Source organism: Salvelinus alpinus, chromosome 12 (assembly GCF_045679555.1).
Source record: "Salvelinus alpinus chromosome 12, SLU_Salpinus.1, whole genome shotgun sequence".
In the NCBI taxonomy this organism is placed as follows: domain Eukaryota; kingdom Metazoa; phylum Chordata; class Actinopteri; order Salmoniformes; family Salmonidae; genus Salvelinus; species Salvelinus alpinus.
This window is the reverse complement of record NC_092097.1, coordinates 46,249,707-46,270,594: the sequence shown is the minus strand read 5'-3', so window position 1 is coordinate 46,270,594 and position 20,888 is coordinate 46,249,707. Positions and strand designations below refer to the sequence as shown.

The window sequence follows — 20,888 nt, the reverse complement described above, 5'->3', positions numbered from 1 at the left end:
AGCTATGGAACATTTTCTTCCTCAACGTGACCCTAATGAACTACCTTCCAGTGCATGCATTATAACATTGGCTGAAATAGTACTCACACACAACTACTTCATGTTTCTAAATGATTTCTTTATTCAGACGAAGGGTACTGCTATGGGATCCCCCATGGCTCCTAACTATGCTAATTTGTATGTGGGTTACATGGAGAAACAGTCTATTTTCAAACCTCTCAAAAATGTTTTCTTGCCTAACATTATTATGTGGAAACGGTATATTGATGATATTTTTGTTCTATGGAGGGGTGATGCAAAACAGCTCCAGGTGTTCCATGCTTTTCTTAACTCTTGTTCTGAGCATCTGAGATTTACTATGCAATCTGATACACGTCAAATCAGTTTTCTTGATCTTCTGATCTTGTATGAAGATAATGTTCTATACACTGATCTTTACAGGAAACCTACTGATCGTAACAGTTTGTTGAGGGCTGATAGTTGTCACCCACTTCCCTTGAAAAACAGTTTGCCCTACAGCCAATTCTGTCGAATTAAAAGGATTTGTAAAAAACAATCAGATTTCGACAGAAATATGGCCGAGACGCAAAGAAAATTCAAGGAGAGGGGGTATAAAAATGGTCAGATTAATACTGCCATTGAGAAAATTCAAAACAAAACGAGACATGACCTTTTTCAAGGTCAGTCTCGCAAAAATAAGCATTCTTGCATTCTAACTACCCGCTATTCAAAGTGCTCTGAACAAATTAAGGGAATCATTCACAAACATTGGCACATTCTAAGATCCGATGATAGTATCGGTAATGTGTTTTCAGACCTTCCCTTGGTCGTATTCTCAGGGGGCAGAAACCTCAGAGATCAACTGGTAAACTCTGATTTACCACCCCAAGTTATCCCTACACAACGTGTATTTGCACCACTACTGGATGGAAACTACAAGTGTAATGGCTGTGCTCAATGTAATGGCACCTATAAATGTAGATCCCCCAACCCCCCCAAACAGGGAAACAGATCCCAATCAAAGGTGTTATCACATGCTCCACTTAGGCAGTTATTTATCTTATAACTTGTCCTTGTGGTAAAAATGATGTGGGTAAAACAAAGCGAGAATTAAAAGTACGTATCTCAGAGCATCGTAGCACCATTAGGTGCAAAAACTCGACTTACCCAGTTGCGGCCCACTTTTTGGAAGAAACCCACTCGATTTCGTCTGCACGTTATATTGGCATCGAACATGTCACCCTCCCTAGGAGAGGGGGTGACCTTGACAATTTATTGTTATAACGAGAGGCTGTTTGGATCTTTAATTTAAAGACCCTTGTTCCCTTCGGTCTCAACGTTGACTTTGATCTGAAGCCATTCTTGTGATTATTGTGATTTTGCTATTGTAAATGTTTGTAGGCTTATGTAGCCAAATTGTATCTATGATCATACGCTATGCATTAGTTTTTTGTATGCTATTTGAATATATGAGAATTAACCAATGATATCAGGCCACACCTGGCCATGATTACAGACACCTGTGTGTCTTTTGACACTATATAAATGAGTCATCCCTCAGTGTTTGTCATTATACCCTGATGAAGACCCTGTCTGTCGAAAACGTTGGACATAAATATTTTTGCATCTGAGCTCCTAGAGTGTGCGGCTCTCCTTTTATTTTTTAAGTGTTCCACTCCGCTAGCCAGCACCTCGCCTAAATAGGTGTGCGTTTCTTTTGCCTCTAGATGATACTGTAAAAACGACCTACTTCACTGTCGCAATACTTATGACTCTACCTGTGTTGTGGAGAATTTTTTTTTACCATTGAACTCGGCATTGAAAAGCAGCTGATGAATTTTATCCTTGACTGCTGCTTTTCTTTGCTGAGGCAGCTTCTTCAGGGTTGGCACCAGGCTCATGGCAAAGAGGGTCTCTTCATCCTCCTTCCTGTGAGCATCAGATTGGGCTGCATCCCTCTCGACGGCTTGGAGGAGCCTCTGCTGAAATTAGTTGATCTGGGGGCTGGTACCGCCGATAGCGCCCTAGGCACAATAAATGGATCCAGAAAAGAAAGAATGTGGCAGAAGCACCAAGGCTGCTAGCCTGAAGCTGCTGACCCAGACCTCTTCTCTTTCTCTGCCCTTCTCTCTCTCTGATACCTGTCCCTGAGTCCTCTCCACTTCCTCCTACAGTCTTCTTCTACATAGACATGAACATGATAAGCCAAACCATTACCTAGCATAGCTATAGTTTTTAGATAGCTATCATGGTCATGTCACCTGCTGTACACACAGACACAGACACACGGTTATCTGACCAAATTCTCAGGGGTACAGTAGTATCTACCAATTCTATTACTATTTATCTGACATACACAGTCATACTCTTTCAAACATGATTATTTGGTTAAGTTATCAGGGGTAGTAAATAGCATAATTGATATTACTATTTCTTTCACACACACACACACACACACACACACACACACACACACACACACACACACACACACACACACACACACACACACACACACACACACACACACACACACACACACACACACACACACACACACACACACACACACACACACACACACACACACCTCATTGGCTAGGTTAGCAAGCTAGGTTAGCTAGCTAGCTAACTAGCCACATAATTTTTGCAAATGTATAAAAAATATAAAACTGAAATATCACATTTACATAAGTATTCAGACCCTTTACTCAGTACTTTGTTGGAGCACCTTAGGCAGCGATTACAGCCTCACATCTTCTTGGATATGACGCTACAAGCTTGGCACACCTGTATTTGAGGAGTTTCTCCAATTCTTATCTGCAGATCCTCTCAAGCTCTGTCAGCTTGGATGGGGAGCATCGCTGCACAGCTATTGTCAGGTCTCTCCAGAGATGTTCAATCTGGTTCAAGTCAGGGCTCTGGCAGGCCACTCAAGGACATTCAGAGACTTGTCCCGAAACCACTCCTGCGTTGTCTTGCCTGTGTGCTTAGAGTCATTGTCTTGTTGGAAGGTGAACCTTCGCCCCAGTCTGAGGTCCTGAGTGCTCTGCAGCAGGTTTTCATCAAGGATCTCTCTGTACTTTGCTCCTTTCGTCTTTCCTTTGATCCTGGCTAGTCTCCCAGTCCCTGCTGCTGAAAAACATCCCCACAGCATGATGCTGCCACCACCATGCTTCACCGTAGGGATGGTGCCAGGTTTCTTCCAGATGTGACACTTGGCATTCAGGCCAAAGAGTTCCATCTTGGTTTCATCAGAACGAAGAATCATGTTTCTCATGGTCTGAGTGCTTAACGTGCCTTTTGGCAAACTCCAAGCAGGCTGTCATGTGCCTTTTACTGAGGAGTGGCTTCCATCTGGCCACTCTACCATAAAGGCCTGATTGGTGGAGTGCTGAATAGGTGGTTGTCCTTCTGAAAAGTTCTCCCATCTCCATAGAGGAACTCTGGAGCTCTGTCAGAGTGGCCATCAGGTTCTTAGTCACTTCTCTGACCAAGGCCCTTCTCCCCGATTACACAGTTTGGGCAGGCAGCCATCTCTAGGAAGAGTCTTGGTGGTTCCAAACTTCTTCCATTTAAGAATGATGGAGGCCACTGTGTTCTTGGGGACCTTCAATGCTGCAGACATTTCTTGGTACCCTTCTCTAGATCTGTGCCTCGACACAATCCTGTTTCGGAGCTCTACCGACAATTCCTTCGACCTCATGACTTGGTTTTTGCTCCGACATGCACTGTCAACTGTGGGACCTTATATAGACAGGTGTGTGCCTTTCCAAATCATGTCCAATCAATTTAATTTCCCACAGGGGAACTCCAATCAAGTTGTAAAAACATCTCAAGGATGATCAATGGAAACAGGATGCACCTGAGCTCAATTGTGAGTCTCATAGCAAAGGGTCTGAATACTTACCACTTTAGATCAAGCAGCCTTCATGTTCACAGCATTGTCTGTCACCAGTGCAAATACCTTTTGTGGTCCAAGGCCATTGATGACTGAATTCAGCTCATCTGCAATGTAGAGACCGGTGTGTCTGTTGTTCTTTGTGTCTGTGCTCTTGTAGAATGCTGGTTGAGGGGTGGAGATGATGTAGTTAATTATTCCTTGCCACGAACATTCGACCACCCATCAGAGATGATTGCAATACAGTCTGCTTTCTCTATGATTTGCTTGACCTTCACTTGAACTCTGTTGAACTCTGCATCCAGCAAATGAGTAGATAAAGCATGTCTGGTTGGAGGGGTGTATGCTGGGCGAAGAACATTCAGAAATCTCTTCCAATACACATTGCCTGTGAGCATCAGAGGTGAATCAGTTGCATACACAGCTCGAGCAAGACATTCATCAGCATTTCTCTGACTACGTTCCTCCATTGAGTCAAAAAAAAATACTGATTCCAGGAGGATCATGAGCTGTTGCTATCGATAAGGTGTCTGATTCATCATTTTCACCTCGAATAGAAGTAGAGGGACTTTTGTCAGAGGTTGCTTGTTGTGAGCGCTGAGGGAACTTTATGCACTTGGCCAGATGATTCTGCATCTTTGTTGCATTCTTCACATATAATTTGGCACAGTTTTTGCTAATGCACACAGCGTTTCCTTCTACATTAGCTGCAATGAAATGTCTCCACATATCAGATAGTGCCCATGGCATTTTCCTGTAGATGAGAAAAAAATGAGTAAAAAAAAACTAATACAATTCCATGTACAGATAAATAGTTAAGCAGTTAGATTAAACAACTCCTTTGTAAGATAAATGTTTTAAAAATTAAACATGTATGGAAACAGGTGAATTAACACTCCTCAGTCATCAGGCTCAAGCAAGCTAAAACCCAAATGGTAGCAAAAACTAACTAGCAGAAATTGTTAACAAGTTAGAAATTATATAAACACACTTTGCTGTAGGCTACTATTTACTAGTTAACAAAAAAGCATGTATGTCATATAAAATATATTCACCCCACACAGTATTGTAATCAAAATTTACCAGAAAGCATGTAGTCCTTGGCTCAGACAGTGTAGTAGTGTGGGCTCAATAGCATCTCATTAGTGTGCAAGATCTTGAGAATCAGCTGTACATGTGATGGAAGAGTGCACTGTGCATGCAGAGGGTTGCAATTCCATTGAATTGGAGATAGATTAACCAAAATATGCCTAAAGACCTAGGATTGCCTTATGTGTATCCCACAAAAAAGGTTCACTGTTATAAGCTTTTTGATGAATTTAAGAAAAATTACCAAAATTACAGGGCTTAACTTCCCATGGAAAATTTCCGGAAAAAATCTGGAAATTTACCGGAAGGTTTCCGACCCTTTGCAACCCTAATCTGTGTAGATGAAGATTAGGGTTGATGGGGAGGAGACAGGTTAAAGAAGGATTTGGAAGCATTGAGACAATTGAGACATGGATTGTGTATGTGTGCCATTCACAGGGTGAACAGGCAAGACAAAATACTTACAGTAAGTGCGGGGTATGGTAGTAGGTGCCAGGCACACTGGTTTGTGTCAAGAACTGAAACGCTGCTGGGTTTTCTGTGTATTTCAAGAATGGTCCACCACCCAAAGGACATCCACCCAACAAGCATTAGAGTCAACATGGGCCAACATCCCTGTGGAATGCATTCGACACCTTGTAGAGTCCATGCCCCGACTAATTGAGGCTGTTCTGAGGGCAATTTAATATTAATATTAATTAAATATTAAATTAAAAGTAATATTAATTAATATGAATAATAATAATAATATGCTATTTAATATTAGGAAGGTGTTCCTAATGTTTTGTACTGTTTATAAAACACAGGAAACTCCAGAAGGGTGCAATTGCGGCCCGCAATTCGGGGGGTTCCTGCATCTGCAAGAACCCTTTCTTTATAATTCTATTGGTTCATTTTTAAGCTAGGTACACTAGCGGGAGGCGCTCCAGTACAGTAGGTGGCGGTAATGCACCATTACATTGGAATGGCAGATAGAACAAGGAGCAGTTAGGGTAATTTATAAATATATTTGACAGTAGCTAGCAGTGTCCTTCATCCCCACCCATCAGGCACCGCTTTCCAGAAGTTCTGTTAACGATGGCAGGTGTTCGGCAGTCAGTCGAGGACACTGTGTGCTAGCTAACTAGGAGGACTACAGTACACAGCAGGCAGGTGAATTATTTATTTAACTAGGGAAGTCAGTTAAGAACAAATTCTTATTTACAATGACGGCCTTGTGGGTTAACTGCCTTGTACAGAGGCAGAAGGACATATTTTTACCTTTTCAGCTCGGGATTTGATTTAACAACTTTTCAGTTACTGGCCCAATGCTCTAACCACTAGGCTACCTGCCGCCACAATGCTGGCCGCAATCACACTCTATTGGGAAAATGCCCTGACAAAACGGCTGCATTGGACCTTTAACTAATTTACAATGATGTCACCAGGGATGCCTTCAGACGTTTTTACGTTCTGGAATATTCAATTGAATGGAAACAGTGCTGTCCTGAACGTCCAGTTTAACAACGTGGAGGGGTTGGGTTGGGTTGTGGGTTAGGGAATGATGTCAGCATGGCCTCTTCTCTTTTAAAACGTCACTCATTGCTTCAAACCACACCCATCAAACCGGAGGAAACATACCTCAAAGTCTGTTCAAGAACGTTTTTGGGGGGGAAACGTGTCGCTCAGTACCAACCATTCAAGCGAACTGAACCCACCTCTAGATATAGAACAGGAATAGAACAACAAATTAACGTTTCGTATTTTTCAGGTGAGTAGTATATTCATCCTGCGATCTGCCTGTGTTTGGTTGCGAAAAAGCATTGCGTTTACTTGCGGATGACGGGATAAGCATGGTGTGAATCACCGAGGTGAGTCAAGTGTAGCCTTTATCATGTTGAAGCAATTTCTTGAATATTGGGTAAATATCTCTAAAGACACCGCCCTCCTGCCGCAACGTAATATTCACTGACTATTTTACAAGTTTGAACAAGAGGATCGAGCATGTTTCATGTTGTCTTTCGACTTATTTTGAAACCAGCACGTTATTACCCGTTTCATTGCAAGATAACACTTTTAACAAGCAGTTAGCTGGCACAAATATTACATGGGTATACTACAGCAAAGCGCGCGCGCGTGTGTTAGGGAGAGTCCTGTCTGAGATCGGTACTGACTCTTCCTCTCCGCCCCCTAAGTAACTCAACAAAGATATAAGCATCAAAGCAGCGGCTTAACAAGAGGAATCATACATAGACTGGAGTGAGACGACACGATGGCAGAGAACAAGATGGGGCCAAACATTGGGGCTGGGGCTGGAGGTTTTGCCAAACTGGTACAAAAGTCATTGAATCGAGCTCAGGAGAAGGTAAGCAACTAGTGAACCGTGGCATCTCTGTTACCCTGAAATCAAGATTGCCACAATTCTTTAGGCTTTTCTACACGACTATCCTTGTTATTTGGGCTACTTGAACTAGTGATGCTCATAAGTTATTGTCCTGTTTATGCATATTGATATTAAATTAGTATGGTGACAGTAGGCCCACGTTGTATATTAGAGTAATACAATTTCTTAAGACACATTCTCTATCGATGCTGACTGTTGGTTTGAGGGGGTTTGAGTGTTTAATCTGTTTGAAGAATCATTATGCTGAATGTAGGCTTTGATGTTGATATCTCCCAGCTTAATTCCTTGAGACAAAAATCAACTCAGTTCAAACAATATTCCATTGACCTTTTTTTGAGCTAGCCTATATCAAGTTGTCTATTCCAATAGAAATCAACCGAATGAACTCTGTAGCCTTTATGGAGGAATTTCCATGGGCTTTGTCAGTATTAGTTTGTTAATACCTTTTTGTTGATGTTTTTTGCAAATGCCACTTCCTGCCTCTGCTGTACACTTCCTCTCCCTTTCTACTTTTACTCGGTGGCTTTGTGGTTCACTGCTTGGCCTGGGTTCTACTCTGCTAGTTTCACTTTGCTTGCTGAAACGCTCAAAACAGGACAGAGAGTGTAGTTTGTGTCAGATATTGTAGTGTATGTAAAATGAAATCCGTTCAGTTGTGCCCAAGTTCCATCCTATCATTTGGGGTCAACCACAGAGGTCATTTTTGGGAAGGGGAATGCTAGAAATGATGTTGGCCTCTGTATAGAAAATAGTGTGGCCCTTATCCTATTACAGTTCGCTTTTGAACTAATTGATTAGAATCATTATGGAATACAACGTAGGGCCTAGTATAATGTAAGTGTGATTGTTAGCACCTCACACTGGTCAACCTCAACAACAGCACCTGTTTAGAGACTCAAGTCTTTTTAATGTTGTCTGAAACCTGTGGATAGGTCACCAGCTGTTTGCTTTCATCTTGTCATAGGTCATGCAGAAGCTGGGTAAGAACATGGAGACAAAAGATGAACAGTTTGAGCAGTACTCCCAGAACCTTCTCAAACAACAGGTACCAATGCAGACATCGCCAATCAAAATAAACGTTCAACCGTGTTATTTTTGCAAAGCCTATTCGATTCAGAGTTCGGACATTGTTTGTGTGTGAAAACTATTTCTAAGATGCATACTTTCAGTTTTTCCGAACTTGCTCATCATAGGGTGGCTTGCACTACCGGTGCTGGTACAGGAGCAGATCTATTAAATCTGCGTTCCAGCGGTATAAGCAGTTTACATTTTTTAATAATTCGAAAGATTGCTCAGAAAACCAGGTGTTTTAATCAGCGTTTGTGGACTTCAATTTTGACCTTACCCAATTTAAGATAAGCGTAAGAGTAAAGTTTTTACATGGCTATTGCTATACTCAGCCTACTGCCATAATCAGTGTAATGCCGAATTATTTGTGTGCATGTTAACATACTGACTGATACATAAAGTTTGTATCGATGTGCAACATATATTAGGTAATGAGTGGTACTTACTGTTGGTTGCTCACGTCTCTTCATCCCCTAAGTCACATAAGGACCATATTCACATGACTGAAACTTTTTTGCATTGCTAATGGATCTAAACTCCAGGCATTTGGAACGGTGGTCTTCCTTGCACTTTGTTTACATTCTTAGTTTTTCCATGTCATTTTACTGGCTGATATGCTGTCAAATGGCTTACTGACTCTAGCCACTGGTCAGTCACTCGTTTGGAAAAGCACTTTAAAAACAGATGTTTTGTCTGCTTAATAATTTTGTTTTTACTGTCCTTGTGTTGGTCAACCATACAAATGTTCTCCGATAGATTCAGTTTATATCTTGAAAGTGAGCCATATCTGACGTTAGGTTAACCGTTTAACTGCCCTCAGAGCTGTGTGCCATCTTAAATCTCTGTGTTTTGGGGCATTTCACCAAATCAGCATGTATCATTTGAGAAAAAGTCATTAGTCTGAACATTTTCTCAGAAATAATTTTAATAAATTCCATGACGACCTGTCCGTTAACCTCTGACTTCCCAGCTCTGACCAATTTTGTGCATGCCGATAACATGACATGTCACAGGAAGGAGCTCCACCCTTAGACAGTTTTCACTCTTATTTCGCACTTCTATTACGAAACCGAGTAGGACGCACCCGTGATATTTTCACCAGACTATCTTGTGTAAAACAATATCCTCCTTTACACTGAAATGTTTTTAAAGTCATTGGTTTCTCTTGCTCCTTGAAGCACAAACCATTTGCACTAGCACAAACCATTTGACTTGTTTGAAAAGGTCCTCCTTGTTTTTAAAGGGACATAGTAAAATTGAAATGACTTAAGTGTCACTTTTAATACTCGTACACTTTGTACTGTTATTGTTTGTGAAATGTTTCCAAAACGTGACTGTACAACTTGAATTGGGAAGTTCCTGGTCTCTTACAATGTTTATGGGAGACTTATCTTCTGTAAAGGTGAAGTCAAACTGGAAAGGGTCTTTTGATGGATGTTCTCACTGTAAGGAAAAAATAACCCTTTCATAGAATCTTCTATCTTTACAACCAACAGAATGATGGCGGCAGGCTATTTAAAGAAGTCAAAGCATACTTCAGTGCAGTGAAAGGTAGGATCTGTCTACATCTCAATCCATAGCAGAGGTTGCTCTCGGGCATGATGGCACCTACGGCCCTAGATCTGATTAATTTAATCAAATACATTAGTTGAAGAAAAACAGGTTATAGACACCGTACTTATTTGTAGTGTTGCCCTGCCCATTTGGGCAGTTCAAGCTGCCATATTCATATTCTGGTCAAAACCAAATATCAACTTATTTTTTGTACTTCTATCTTTTATATATAGGTCTTTTCATGGCCACAAGATCTGAAATCATTACTTTGGTCTTTAAACTGTTTATATAGTAGGAGGGCTATATCTTGTACAGTATTGTTCAACTTAACACACTGGCCAGTCTTTTTACATTTATTTTGAAATCTTTTTTTATTGTCATTATAATTTTTTGGTGTAAACTGACCTTACTTTGAAAACCTCTCTGGTAGCATAACTGTCAATTTATAAAAACGAAGAACTACCAGCCATTAAAAAGGCAGCCCAAAAAGGGCAGAACGTGTTATTAATTTGAGCAGGAATAATGTTTGTTTTTTTGTGCTACCATTTGCATACCACTTCAAGTGAAGCCCATCATGTTTTGACCTTTAAGTGTAGGTGTAGCCGAATCTGCAGTGTGCCACTAAACCAAAACTACTTCATCTAAGTGTGTCATCCATGTTGATTTTTGTCATACGAGCTGTGTAAAGGCTAAAAGGTTGGTGCTATTCATTAGTGCACACCAAAGCAAAACGTTTCGCAACAGAAAACAAGCGTTTCTTATTGGAAAAGTTCTGTTTCCATCAGTTTGGTGCCTAATGAATACAACCCTAGTTTCAAACATTCAACCCACATCCCCAGACTCTGACCCTTGGTCTAGCTAACAAGGTATCTGCTAGGCAAGCTACCATCTACACAGATGTCTACTTTCTCACTTGGCTGTCCTAAACAATAGCTATTAGCTTTATAGTGTCATCTAAACGCACCAGTTTTGCTATAGTTCACACGTTCCTTCTGTCCTTCTCCACAGTGATGCATGAGACTTCCAAGCGAATGTCCCAGACGTTAAGAGATGTCTATGAACCTGACTGGCAGGGAGGAGAGGACCTGTCTGTCATCATGGAGGTGGGCCATAGATGGGTGTTTTCAGACAAGTGGATTTTTTTGTTGTAGACTAGAGGAAGAACCTCTGATGACGATCCATTGACCAAAATGTTGGTCTGAGAACCATTAACTAAGAGCAGAGTATACAATAATACCAGTGTGTTGACCAGAGTTTCAATTTCAAAGACTACAGTTATGCAAAAGTGCTTTTCATGTTTCAGGTGAGGCAGTTCTTTCGGTGTGTATTTATGATAATTGTTAGTATACACTGACACGGTGACTGGATTCATCAGGAAGTCTATAGGGGATTTTCCCACTGTAAGATCAAAACCTATCCGATCCAGAAACCATAGATAGATGGCAGCATTTGCGCAAAAATGAAAGCGTGAACCACTGCATTTAAACACGCACGGTGACTGAAAATATGGTAAAGTACAAACAGTTTAGTTATGCCCTCTGTAAGTCAGAGGCAAAACGTCAGTACAGAGACAAAGGTGTATTCGCAATTCAACGGCTCAGACCCCAGACTTACGTGGCAGGGACTCCAGACAATCATAGATTATAAAGGGAAACAAGCTATGTTGGGGACATTAGCTTGTTTCGGGGAGCAAGACAAACACCTTCACCCATTTCAAGGAAAACAGTACCTCCGATGCAGGCTACCGTGAGCTCTTGTGCTCTGTGGCTGACATGAGTAACACATTTTAAGTGTGTTAACCCTCGCAAGGCTGCCGGTCCAGACGGCATCCCTAGCCTCGTCCTCAGAGCATGCACAGACATATTCAATCTATCCCTATCCCAGTCTGTTGTCCACACTTGCTTCAAGATGTCCACCATTGTTCCTGTACCCAAGAAAGCGAAGGTAACTAAACTAAATGACTATTGCCCGTAGCACTCACTTCTGTCATCATGAAGTGCTTTGAGAGACTAGTCAAGGATCATATCACCTCTACCTTACCTGACACCCTAGACCCACTGCAATTTGCATACCGCCCCAACAGATCCACGGATGACGCAATCGCCATCACATTTCCCTATCCCATCTGGCCAAGAGGAATACTTATGTCAGAATGCTGGTCATTGACGACAGCTCAGCCTTCAACGCCATAGTATCCTCCAAGCCCATCATTAAGCTCCGGGCCCTGGGTCTGAACCCTGCCCTGTACAACTGGGTCCTGGACTTCCCGACGGGCCGCCCTCAGGTGGTGAGGGTAGGTAGCAACACATCTGCCATGCTGATCCTCAGTGCGGGCCCCACAAGGGTGCATGCTCAGCCCCCTCCTGTACTCCCTATTAACCCATGACTGCGTGGCCACGCACGCCTCCAACTCAATCATCATGTTTGCAGACGACACAACAGATGTAGGCCTGATTACCAATGACAAGACAGCCTACAGGGAGGAGGTGAGGGCCCTGGCGGAATGGTGCCAGGAAAATAACCCCCATGTCAACAAAACGAAGGAGCTGATCATGGGAGACAGCAGAGGGAGCATGCACCCATCCACATCGATGGGGCCGCAGTGGAGAAGGTGAAACGCTTCAAGTTCCTCGTCGCACACATCACTGACAATCTGAAATGGTTCACCCACACAGTGTGGTGGAGAAGGCGCAACAGCGCCTCTTCAAGCTCAGGAGACTGAAGAAATGAGTCTTGGCCATGAGTCTTGGCCCCAAAGAACCACTCTAATTTTTATACATGCACCATTGAGAGCATCCTGTCGGGCTGTATCACCGCCTGGTACGGCAACTGCACCGAATGCAACCGCAGGGCTCTCCAGACGGTTGTGCGGTCTGCCCAACACATCACCGGGGGCACACTGCCTGCCCTACAGCACCTGGTGTCATAGGAAGGCCAAGAAAATCAAGGACCTCAGCCACCCGAGCCACGGCTTGTTACCCCGCTACCATCCAGAAAGCGAGGTCAGTACAGGTGCATCAAAGCTAGGACAGAGACCGAAGCTGTTTTTCAGTCTCAAGGCCATCCGACTGTTAAATAGTCACCACTAGCCGGTACCCTGCCCTGAACTTTAGTCACTGTTATTAACCGGCTACCACCCGGTATTCAACCATGCACCATAGAGACTGCTGCTCCGTGTACATAGTCATTGAACACTGGTCACTTTGATAATGTTAACATACTGTTTTACCCACTTCATATGTTTGTACTGTATTCTAGTCAAGGCCATCCTGTTCAACTATTGCTGTACATATTCTTCAGATATACTAAATATTCTATCCACATACTGTCCATAATGTCTAAACATCCCATCTCACTCACAGACACATTAACAAACAAACTGGTTGGTTCGAGCCCTGAATGCTGATTAGACTGTAAACTCTCCTTCCAGACTCACATTAAGCATCTCCAATCCAAAATTAAATCTTGAATCGGCTTCCTATTTCGCAACAAAGCATCCTTCACTCATGCTGCCAAACATACCCTCATAAAACTGACTATCCTACTGATCCTTGACTTCGGCAATATCATTTACAAAATAGCCTCCAACACTCTACTCAGCAAATTGGATGTAGTCCATCACAGTGCCATCCGTTTTGTCTCCAAAGCCCCATATACTACCCACCACTGCGACCTGTATACTCTCGTTGGCTGGCCCTCGCTTCATATTCGTCACCAAACCCACTGGCGCCAGGTCATCAATAAGTCTTTGCTAGGTAAAGCCCTGCCTTATCTCAGCTCACTGGTCACCAGAGCAGCACCCACCCGTAGCACGCGCTCCAGCAAGTACAGTTGAAGTCGGAAGTTTACATAAACTTAGGTTGGCGTCATTAAAACTCGTTTTTCAACCACTCCACAAATTTATTGTTGACGAACTAAAGTTTTGGCAAGTCGGTTAGGACATCTACTTTGTGCATGACACAAATAATTTTTCCAACTATTGTTTAGACAGATTATTTCACTTATAATTCACTGTATCACAATTCCAGTGGGTCAGAAGATTACATACACTAAGTTGACTGTGCCTTTAAACAGCTTTGAAAATTCCAGAAAATTATGTAATGCTTTAGAAGCTTCTGATTGACTCAAATGATGTCAATTAGCCTATTGGAGGTGTACCTGTGGATGTAGTTAAAGGCCTACCTTCAACCTCAGTGCCTCTTTGCTTGACATCATGGGAAAATGAAAAGAAATCAGCCAAGACCTCAGGCAAAAAATTGCTGGAGGAAACGGGTACAAAAGTATCTATGTTGATATAACCTGAAAGGCTGCTCAGCAAGGAATAACCACTGCTCCAAAACCGCCATAAAAAATGCCAGACTACAGTTTGCAACTGCACATGGGAACAAAGTTTGTACTTTTTGGAGAAATGTCCTCTGGTCTGATGAAACAAAAATAGAACTGTTTGGCCATAATGACCATCGTTATGTTTGGAGGAAAAAGGGGGAGGCTTGCAAGCCAAAGAACACCATCCCAACCGTGAAGCACGGGGGTGGCAGCATCATGTTGTGGGGGTGCTTTGCTGCAGGAAGGGACTGGTGCACTTCACAAAATAGGTGGCATCATGAGGACGCAAAATTATGTGGATATATTGAAGCAACATCTCAAGACATCAGTCAGGAAGTTAAAGCTTGGTCACAAATGGGTCTTCCAAATGGTCAATGACCCCAAGCATACTTCAAAAGTTGTGGAAAAATAGCGCAAGGACAACAAAATCAAGGTATTTGAGTGGCCATCCACAAAGCCCTGACCTCAATCCTATAGAACATTTGTGGGCAGAACAGAAAAAGCGTGTGCGAGCAAGGAGGCCTACAAACCTGTTACACCAGCTCTGTCTGGAGGAATGGGCCAAAATTCACCCAACTTATTGTGGGAAGCTTGTGGAAGGCTACCTGAGACGTTTGACCCAAGTTAAACAATTTAAAGACAATGCTACCAAATACACTCAATTAGTATGTAAAATTTCTGACCCACTGGGAATGTGGGCTGAAATAAAAGAAATAAAAGCTGAAATCTACTAATATTCTGACATTTCACATTCTTAAAATAAAGTGGTGATCCTAACTGACCTAAGACAGGGACTTTTTACTGGGATTAAATGTCAGGAATTGTGAAAAACTGAGTTTAAATGTATTTGGCTAAGGTGTATGTAAACTTCCGACTTCAACTGTAGACTTTTCTATTGTGTTATTGACTACGTTTGTTTATCCCATGTAACTCTGTTATTTTTGTCGCACTGCTTTGCTTTATCTTGGCCAGGTCGCAGTTGTAAATGAGAACTTGTTCTCAACTGGCCTACCTGGTAAAATAAAAAAATTGTCTGACAGTCCTGGTATATCAGACCGTATACCATGGGTATAACAAAACGTTTATTTTTACTGCTCTAATTACATTGGTAACCAGTATAATAGCAATAAGGCACCTCTGGGGTTTGTGGTATATGGCCAATATACCACGGCTAAGGGCTATATCCAGGCACTTCGCGTTGCTTCGTGGCTATATACCACACCCCCTCGGGCCTTATTGCTTAAATATTTCACACACTCTGGACTCCGACATTGCTCGTCCTAATATTTTTAAATTCAATTTTTACTTTTTTAATTTGTGTGTATTGTTAGATATTACTGCACTGTTGGAGCTACACCGGCAATAACATCTGCGTATGTGACTTGATTTTGGCATATGTATTTCTGTTGTATAGTAGAAAGCAACCTAAAGGTTTATTTCAAACATTTTTTTTTACAACAGAGTGAGGACTTGCTGTGGAATGATTATGAAGAGAAACTAACAGACCAGATAGTTCGCACCATGGAGAATTATACTGGACAGTTTCATGAAGTCAAGGTAGCGTCTGATAAATTCTTATCAATTGTTTGTGGTCCGATAGAACTAGTTCACGTCAAAGCTCTTCTCTCCCCATGTGTTTACATTGCTGATAGGTCCTACAAACAATCATGAGAGACTAGTGCCATGTGGCTCATGGGAATTGTGCTCAGAAATATCGCTTCTCCCCCTGCCTCTTAGGAACGAGTAGCCAAACGCGGTCGGAAGCTAGTAGACTACGATTCTTCACGCCACCACTTGGAGGCGCTGCAGAATGCCAAGAAGAAAGACGATGCAAAAATCACCAAGGTGTGTTGAAAATGAAATGTAAATTAAAGCTGTATAGATTATTTTTGTTCTTTGTCTATGTATTAGGATAAAAACACTGAAATAATTTGGATTCCATTTCTCTCTGATCAGGCAGAGGAGGAGTTCAACAAAGCCCAGAGTGTGTTTGAGGAAATCAACAAAGAGATGAGGGAGGAGCTTCCTGTTCTCTATCAAAGGTGATGTCAATGGACCACAGTACATCGGGGTCGTGTTCATTAGGCACCAAATGGGGAAACAGGGAGGGACTACTGTTGCTCTAGTATAACAGAACATTTTCCCTCTTGTCTAAAGCCGGATTGGATGCTACGTGACCGTCTTTCAAAACATTTCCAACCTGAGGGACGTCTTCTATAAGGAAATGAGTGTGGTAAGCCTGTTTTTCCTACATTCTGATATGGATGTTATTCTCCCAAAAAGAATAAAACTATCACAATATATTTAACACATCTTTATCACAGATCTAAATAATTTACTGTATGTGACGTAGTATAGTATCTCGCTGTTCAGATGAAGAAATGTACTGCAAGTCAACTGGTATTGACTAATAGAATAACCACACTTGATTGCAGCTGAACCATGAGCTTTACAGCGTGATGAAGAAGCTGGAGACTCAGCATTCAGGAAAAGCTTTTATCATCAAGGGCCTTAACAGGTCAGTGTTTCAGATGACCTTAAGAATTCACCACATTTGTTTAACCTCTTAGTCTTTATTATGTGATAGTTGGTGGTAATATAGTCATGTGAAAAGTTTGAGAATTGATTTTATTCATATTTAACTTTTTATTCATTTATTTTCCATGGAGAAAAAATAAATATACTTTAATTTGAATAGTTTTCTTCTCATCAAGTCTAGAATCTGGGATCTAAGACTCTACAACCTGCTAACCAGCCAGATCATCTCACCCTCTATATCCTCTCTTAGCACCAAGTCCAAGAAGAGAAAATCTCTGGTCATCTCAGCGCCCATCCCCTGTAACACAGCCTTCCCCTCGGAACACACAGCTCTCCACGCATCCACAGCCCCGGAGAACGGCAAAGAGACCTCTACCCAGAGCATCCCTGAGGAGCCCGATGCCATCTCAGGAGAGGCTGATGAGGGCACTGGCATGGCGGACCCCAGCGTCTTCACCTCCGAAACGTCCGACTTCTCAGATGAGCTGAGCTCCAACGGCACCACTACACCCAACAGACGGTCGGCGTACGACAGCGACAACGGGGTCGGGAGTGACGTTGCTTCAGAGGGTCTGAGTGACCTCCAAGAGGGCGGTGCTTCGGAAGAGCAGGGCCTTAGCCAATTGCAGGACTACTCTGCCATAGAAGAGCAGGTTCAAAGGTCAGAGGTGACCTCTGGAGGTGAGGTCATTACCAGTCAGAAGGCTGTGGCTGAGTCCACAGAGAGCAAAGTCCTACATGACACTGACCAGGCTAATCTTCCAGAGCATGGCAAAGCCAAGGCTCCACCGCGTCCTGCGCCCCAACTTTCCTTACCCCACTCTGAGAGGCACTCCTTCCCCCCTGCAGAGGCCAGCCAAGTGGAGGTGGTGGAAGAGAAGGGAGCTTCCCAGGCGCTGCAGGCAGGTGACACAGAGAGCACTGGAAATGACTCGGACTCCCAGAATTCACCTGGTTTCATTTACAAGGTAGTTTTGCTAGTAATGGTATTCTCTTTATAATATATTATAGTGTGGTGTGTGTATATAGAGTCCATTGTCCTAACATTCTTTGAAATGTAGATGTTAGTCAATCTATTATGAATTCTATGTTATTGGATAAAGTGAGAAGACCTCAGTGTTTCACATGCCTGAAGTGGTGTAAATATAAATGTGTTAATTGATGAATTAATGGCCAGCTCAGTGCATTAGGTATCTATTGGCAGCACATACTGTATGGGCCCAGTCCTAACTTGAGATTCCATTGACATACATGATTTACAATGCAAACAATTTAAGCTTGAGCCTTACATGAGGGAAATAAAGTCCTTAGCACTTTAATTCAAAATGTTATATTTTGATGAAATATTTGTGCTGAGTATTTGTCTAACAGAGTTGTTTATGTAATGGTGTGATATCAGGGAGTGGCGCTCGAGGGTCACATTTCAGAAGACGGCACACTGCAGTATGACGTGGAAGACGTGATTCTTATCCTCGCCGACACAGAGGAGAAGGTGTGTGTGCATGTATATACAATATTTGTATTCATGTTAGCCTGTCTCCTTGGTGTAGTTTAACTTCCAAATAGGACCACTAAGTAATACTAAAGGTCATAGTCTTAAACTGAGCACTGAATTTGAAACAGTTTCCCCACATGCATGTCACTTTAGAATTATTGGGATTTTCAGCACGTTATGTAGCAAGTTGAGCCAATATATGGTATTGCTTTGATTTTGTTGACACTTTCATGGTTCCCTTTTTATCAAGATTGCAGAACTGATCCTTTATTCACGAAGCGTCCCAGAGTAGGAGTGCTGATCTAGGATCAGTTTAGTATTTTAGGACATAATGAATGAGAACGGGGACCTGATCCTAGATCAGCACTCCTACTTTGAGACGTGTAATGTAAATTGTTCCTGATCTCTCTTAAAAGGTGAGTAACATGGTGTGTGTTTGTTAACCTTTACTCCACTACAGCAGGAAGGCATGGCCAAGGTGGTGAGGGAGAAGACGTGTATTGAGCAGGGAGATCTGTCAGAATGAGACAATTTGTACCTGTCATTTCCTGTCTTCCCCTCGAGCTGTGGTGATCCATTCAGTGTTCATGTGCTAGTCAGAACATTTTTCCGACTTGCTAACTGGTTGTCGTTATACATGCGCCACGTTCAACCAGTTAGCAAGTCGGACATTTTCAGAGTTCTCATTAGCACAGCGGCACACACAATGGACGGAGATGGTATTGGTGTGGAGGACTACGAAGAAAAGAGAGAGGAAAAACAGGAACACAAGCCCTATTAATCACACGCTTCCATGTCTCAACTTGTTGGAAGATACCGATGAGTGTCATACTTACCGAGAGAATGTTCTTTTGTTCACACATGTTTTTGATATACAGTATTTTGGCCTTGTTTGTGTTATCATTGTGTAAGCCTCGAAACTGTGAAACTTATAGAAACCTTTTTTTTTATATCGATGCCATTGAAAGAGTTGTAGTTTAATAAAGTTATATGTGAGAGACGAGTGGTGTTGTTGAAGTAGCAAAAATAAAATAATTCTTACTGTTCTAATAGGTTGCATGGGTCTGCTTTAGCTTGGCTACTTAAGCAATAAGGCCCGAGGAGGTGTGGTATATGGACAATATACCACGGATAAGGGCTGTCCTGATGCAACGAGGAGTGCCTGGCCACAGCCCTGAGGTGTGGTATATTGGCCAAATATATGACAAACCCCCTGAGGTGCCTTATTGCTATTATAAACTGGTTACCAACGTAATTAGAGCAGTAAAAACATTTTTTGTCATACCCCTTGTATATGGTCTGCTATACCACTGCTGTAAGCCAATGAACATTCAGGGCTTGAACCACCCAGTTTCTAATATTCCATATGCCCATGAGTAGTCAAGCCCCCGTGTATCACATGTTACAACACAAGGTGGCGCTAGTGGTCTAACAAACTACAGAGATGACTCATTTTCACTTGAGGTGGTGCTTTCCCATAATTTTTTTGTTGTTGCAGTGATTGTGAATAATAGTGTCAACTTCATGGCCGACCTTGAAACTTGGTGGGATAACTTCATTTTGTACCAGATGCAACCTATGTCGAGAGAGAAAAGGACGATACACTGTCAATTCAGTTAGGATAATTCCAAAGAATCTGACAAAATAGTTACTCTAAATGGGTTATTTATTCATTAATATATAGTTTCCATTTATTTGACGATTTTTCTAAACCGGTGCATTCAATATTTTCAAATGAACAACATTTTCCTAAGTGTAATACATTGTGGAATATCAAAAAGTATTGAGACAACTGTAAAATCCAGACAAAAAAAAGTTAAAGGTTATTGTACTATTTACTTAATATACAGTATCAGTCAAAAGTTTGGACATACCTACTCATACCAGAGTTTTCATTTATTTGTACTATTTTCTACATTGTAGAATTATAGTAAAGACAACTATGAAATAACACACATGGAATCATGTAGTAACCAAAAAAGTGTTAAACAAATCAAAAGGTTTTATATTTGAGATTCTTCAAAGTAGCCAACCTTTGACAGCTTTGCACACCCTTGGCATTCTCCACCAGCTTCATGAGGTAGTCACCTGGAATGCATTTCAATTAACAGATGTGCCTTGTTTAAAAGTGAATTTGTGGAATTTCTTTCCTTAATGCGTTTGAGCTAATCAGTTGTGTTGTGTTAAGGTAGGGTGGTAGACAGAAGATAGCCCTATTTGGTGAAAGACCAAGTCCATATTATGGCAAGAACAGCTCAAATAAGTGAAGCGTCCAGCGTTACTTTAAGACATCAATCTGGAAAATTGTAAGAACTTTGAAAGTTTCTTCAAGTGCAGTCGCAAAACCATCAAGCGCTATGATGAAACTGGCTCTCATGAGGACCGCCACAGGAAAGGAAGACCCAGAGTTACCTCTGCTGCAGAGGTTAACTGCACCTCAGATTGCGGCCCAAATAAATGCTTCATCAATTGTTCAGAGGCGACTGCTTGCATCAGGCCTTTATGGGCGAATTGCTGCAAAGAAACCACTACTA

The 20,888-nt window shown here is 42.0% G+C and overlaps 1 protein-coding gene across 6 annotated transcripts; it reads left to right on the top strand.

The window, feature by feature from the left end:
* The first annotated feature begins 6,020 nt into the window (after positions 1 to 6,020).
* LOC139536239 (bridging integrator 2-like) lies at positions 6,021 to 19,404 on the top strand. Of its 6 annotated transcripts, none has more exons than XM_071336590.1 (13): positions 6,021 to 6,142; positions 7,165 to 7,334; positions 8,338 to 8,418; positions 9,938 to 9,992; positions 11,004 to 11,098; positions 15,783 to 15,878; positions 16,059 to 16,166; positions 16,278 to 16,363; positions 16,479 to 16,554; positions 16,757 to 16,839; positions 17,110 to 17,827; positions 18,259 to 18,351; positions 18,818 to 19,404. In XM_071336590.1, the coding sequence occupies exons 2-13, from the start codon at positions 7,242 to 7,244 to the stop codon at positions 18,878 to 18,880; spliced, it is 1,647 nt and encodes a 548-aa protein (XP_071192691.1). In that variant the 5' UTR covers positions 6,021 to 6,142; positions 7,165 to 7,241; the 3' UTR covers positions 18,881 to 19,404. The 6 variants fall into 6 exon arrangements, with proteins under 6 accessions (XP_071192691.1, XP_071192689.1, XP_071192688.1 ...); XM_071336588.1 differs by having other exon boundaries at positions 18,815 to 19,404; XM_071336587.1 differs by lacking the exon at positions 6,021 to 6,142 and adding an exon at positions 6,596 to 6,740 and having other exon boundaries at positions 18,815 to 19,404.
* Positions 19,405 to 20,888: the final 1,484 nt, after the last annotated feature.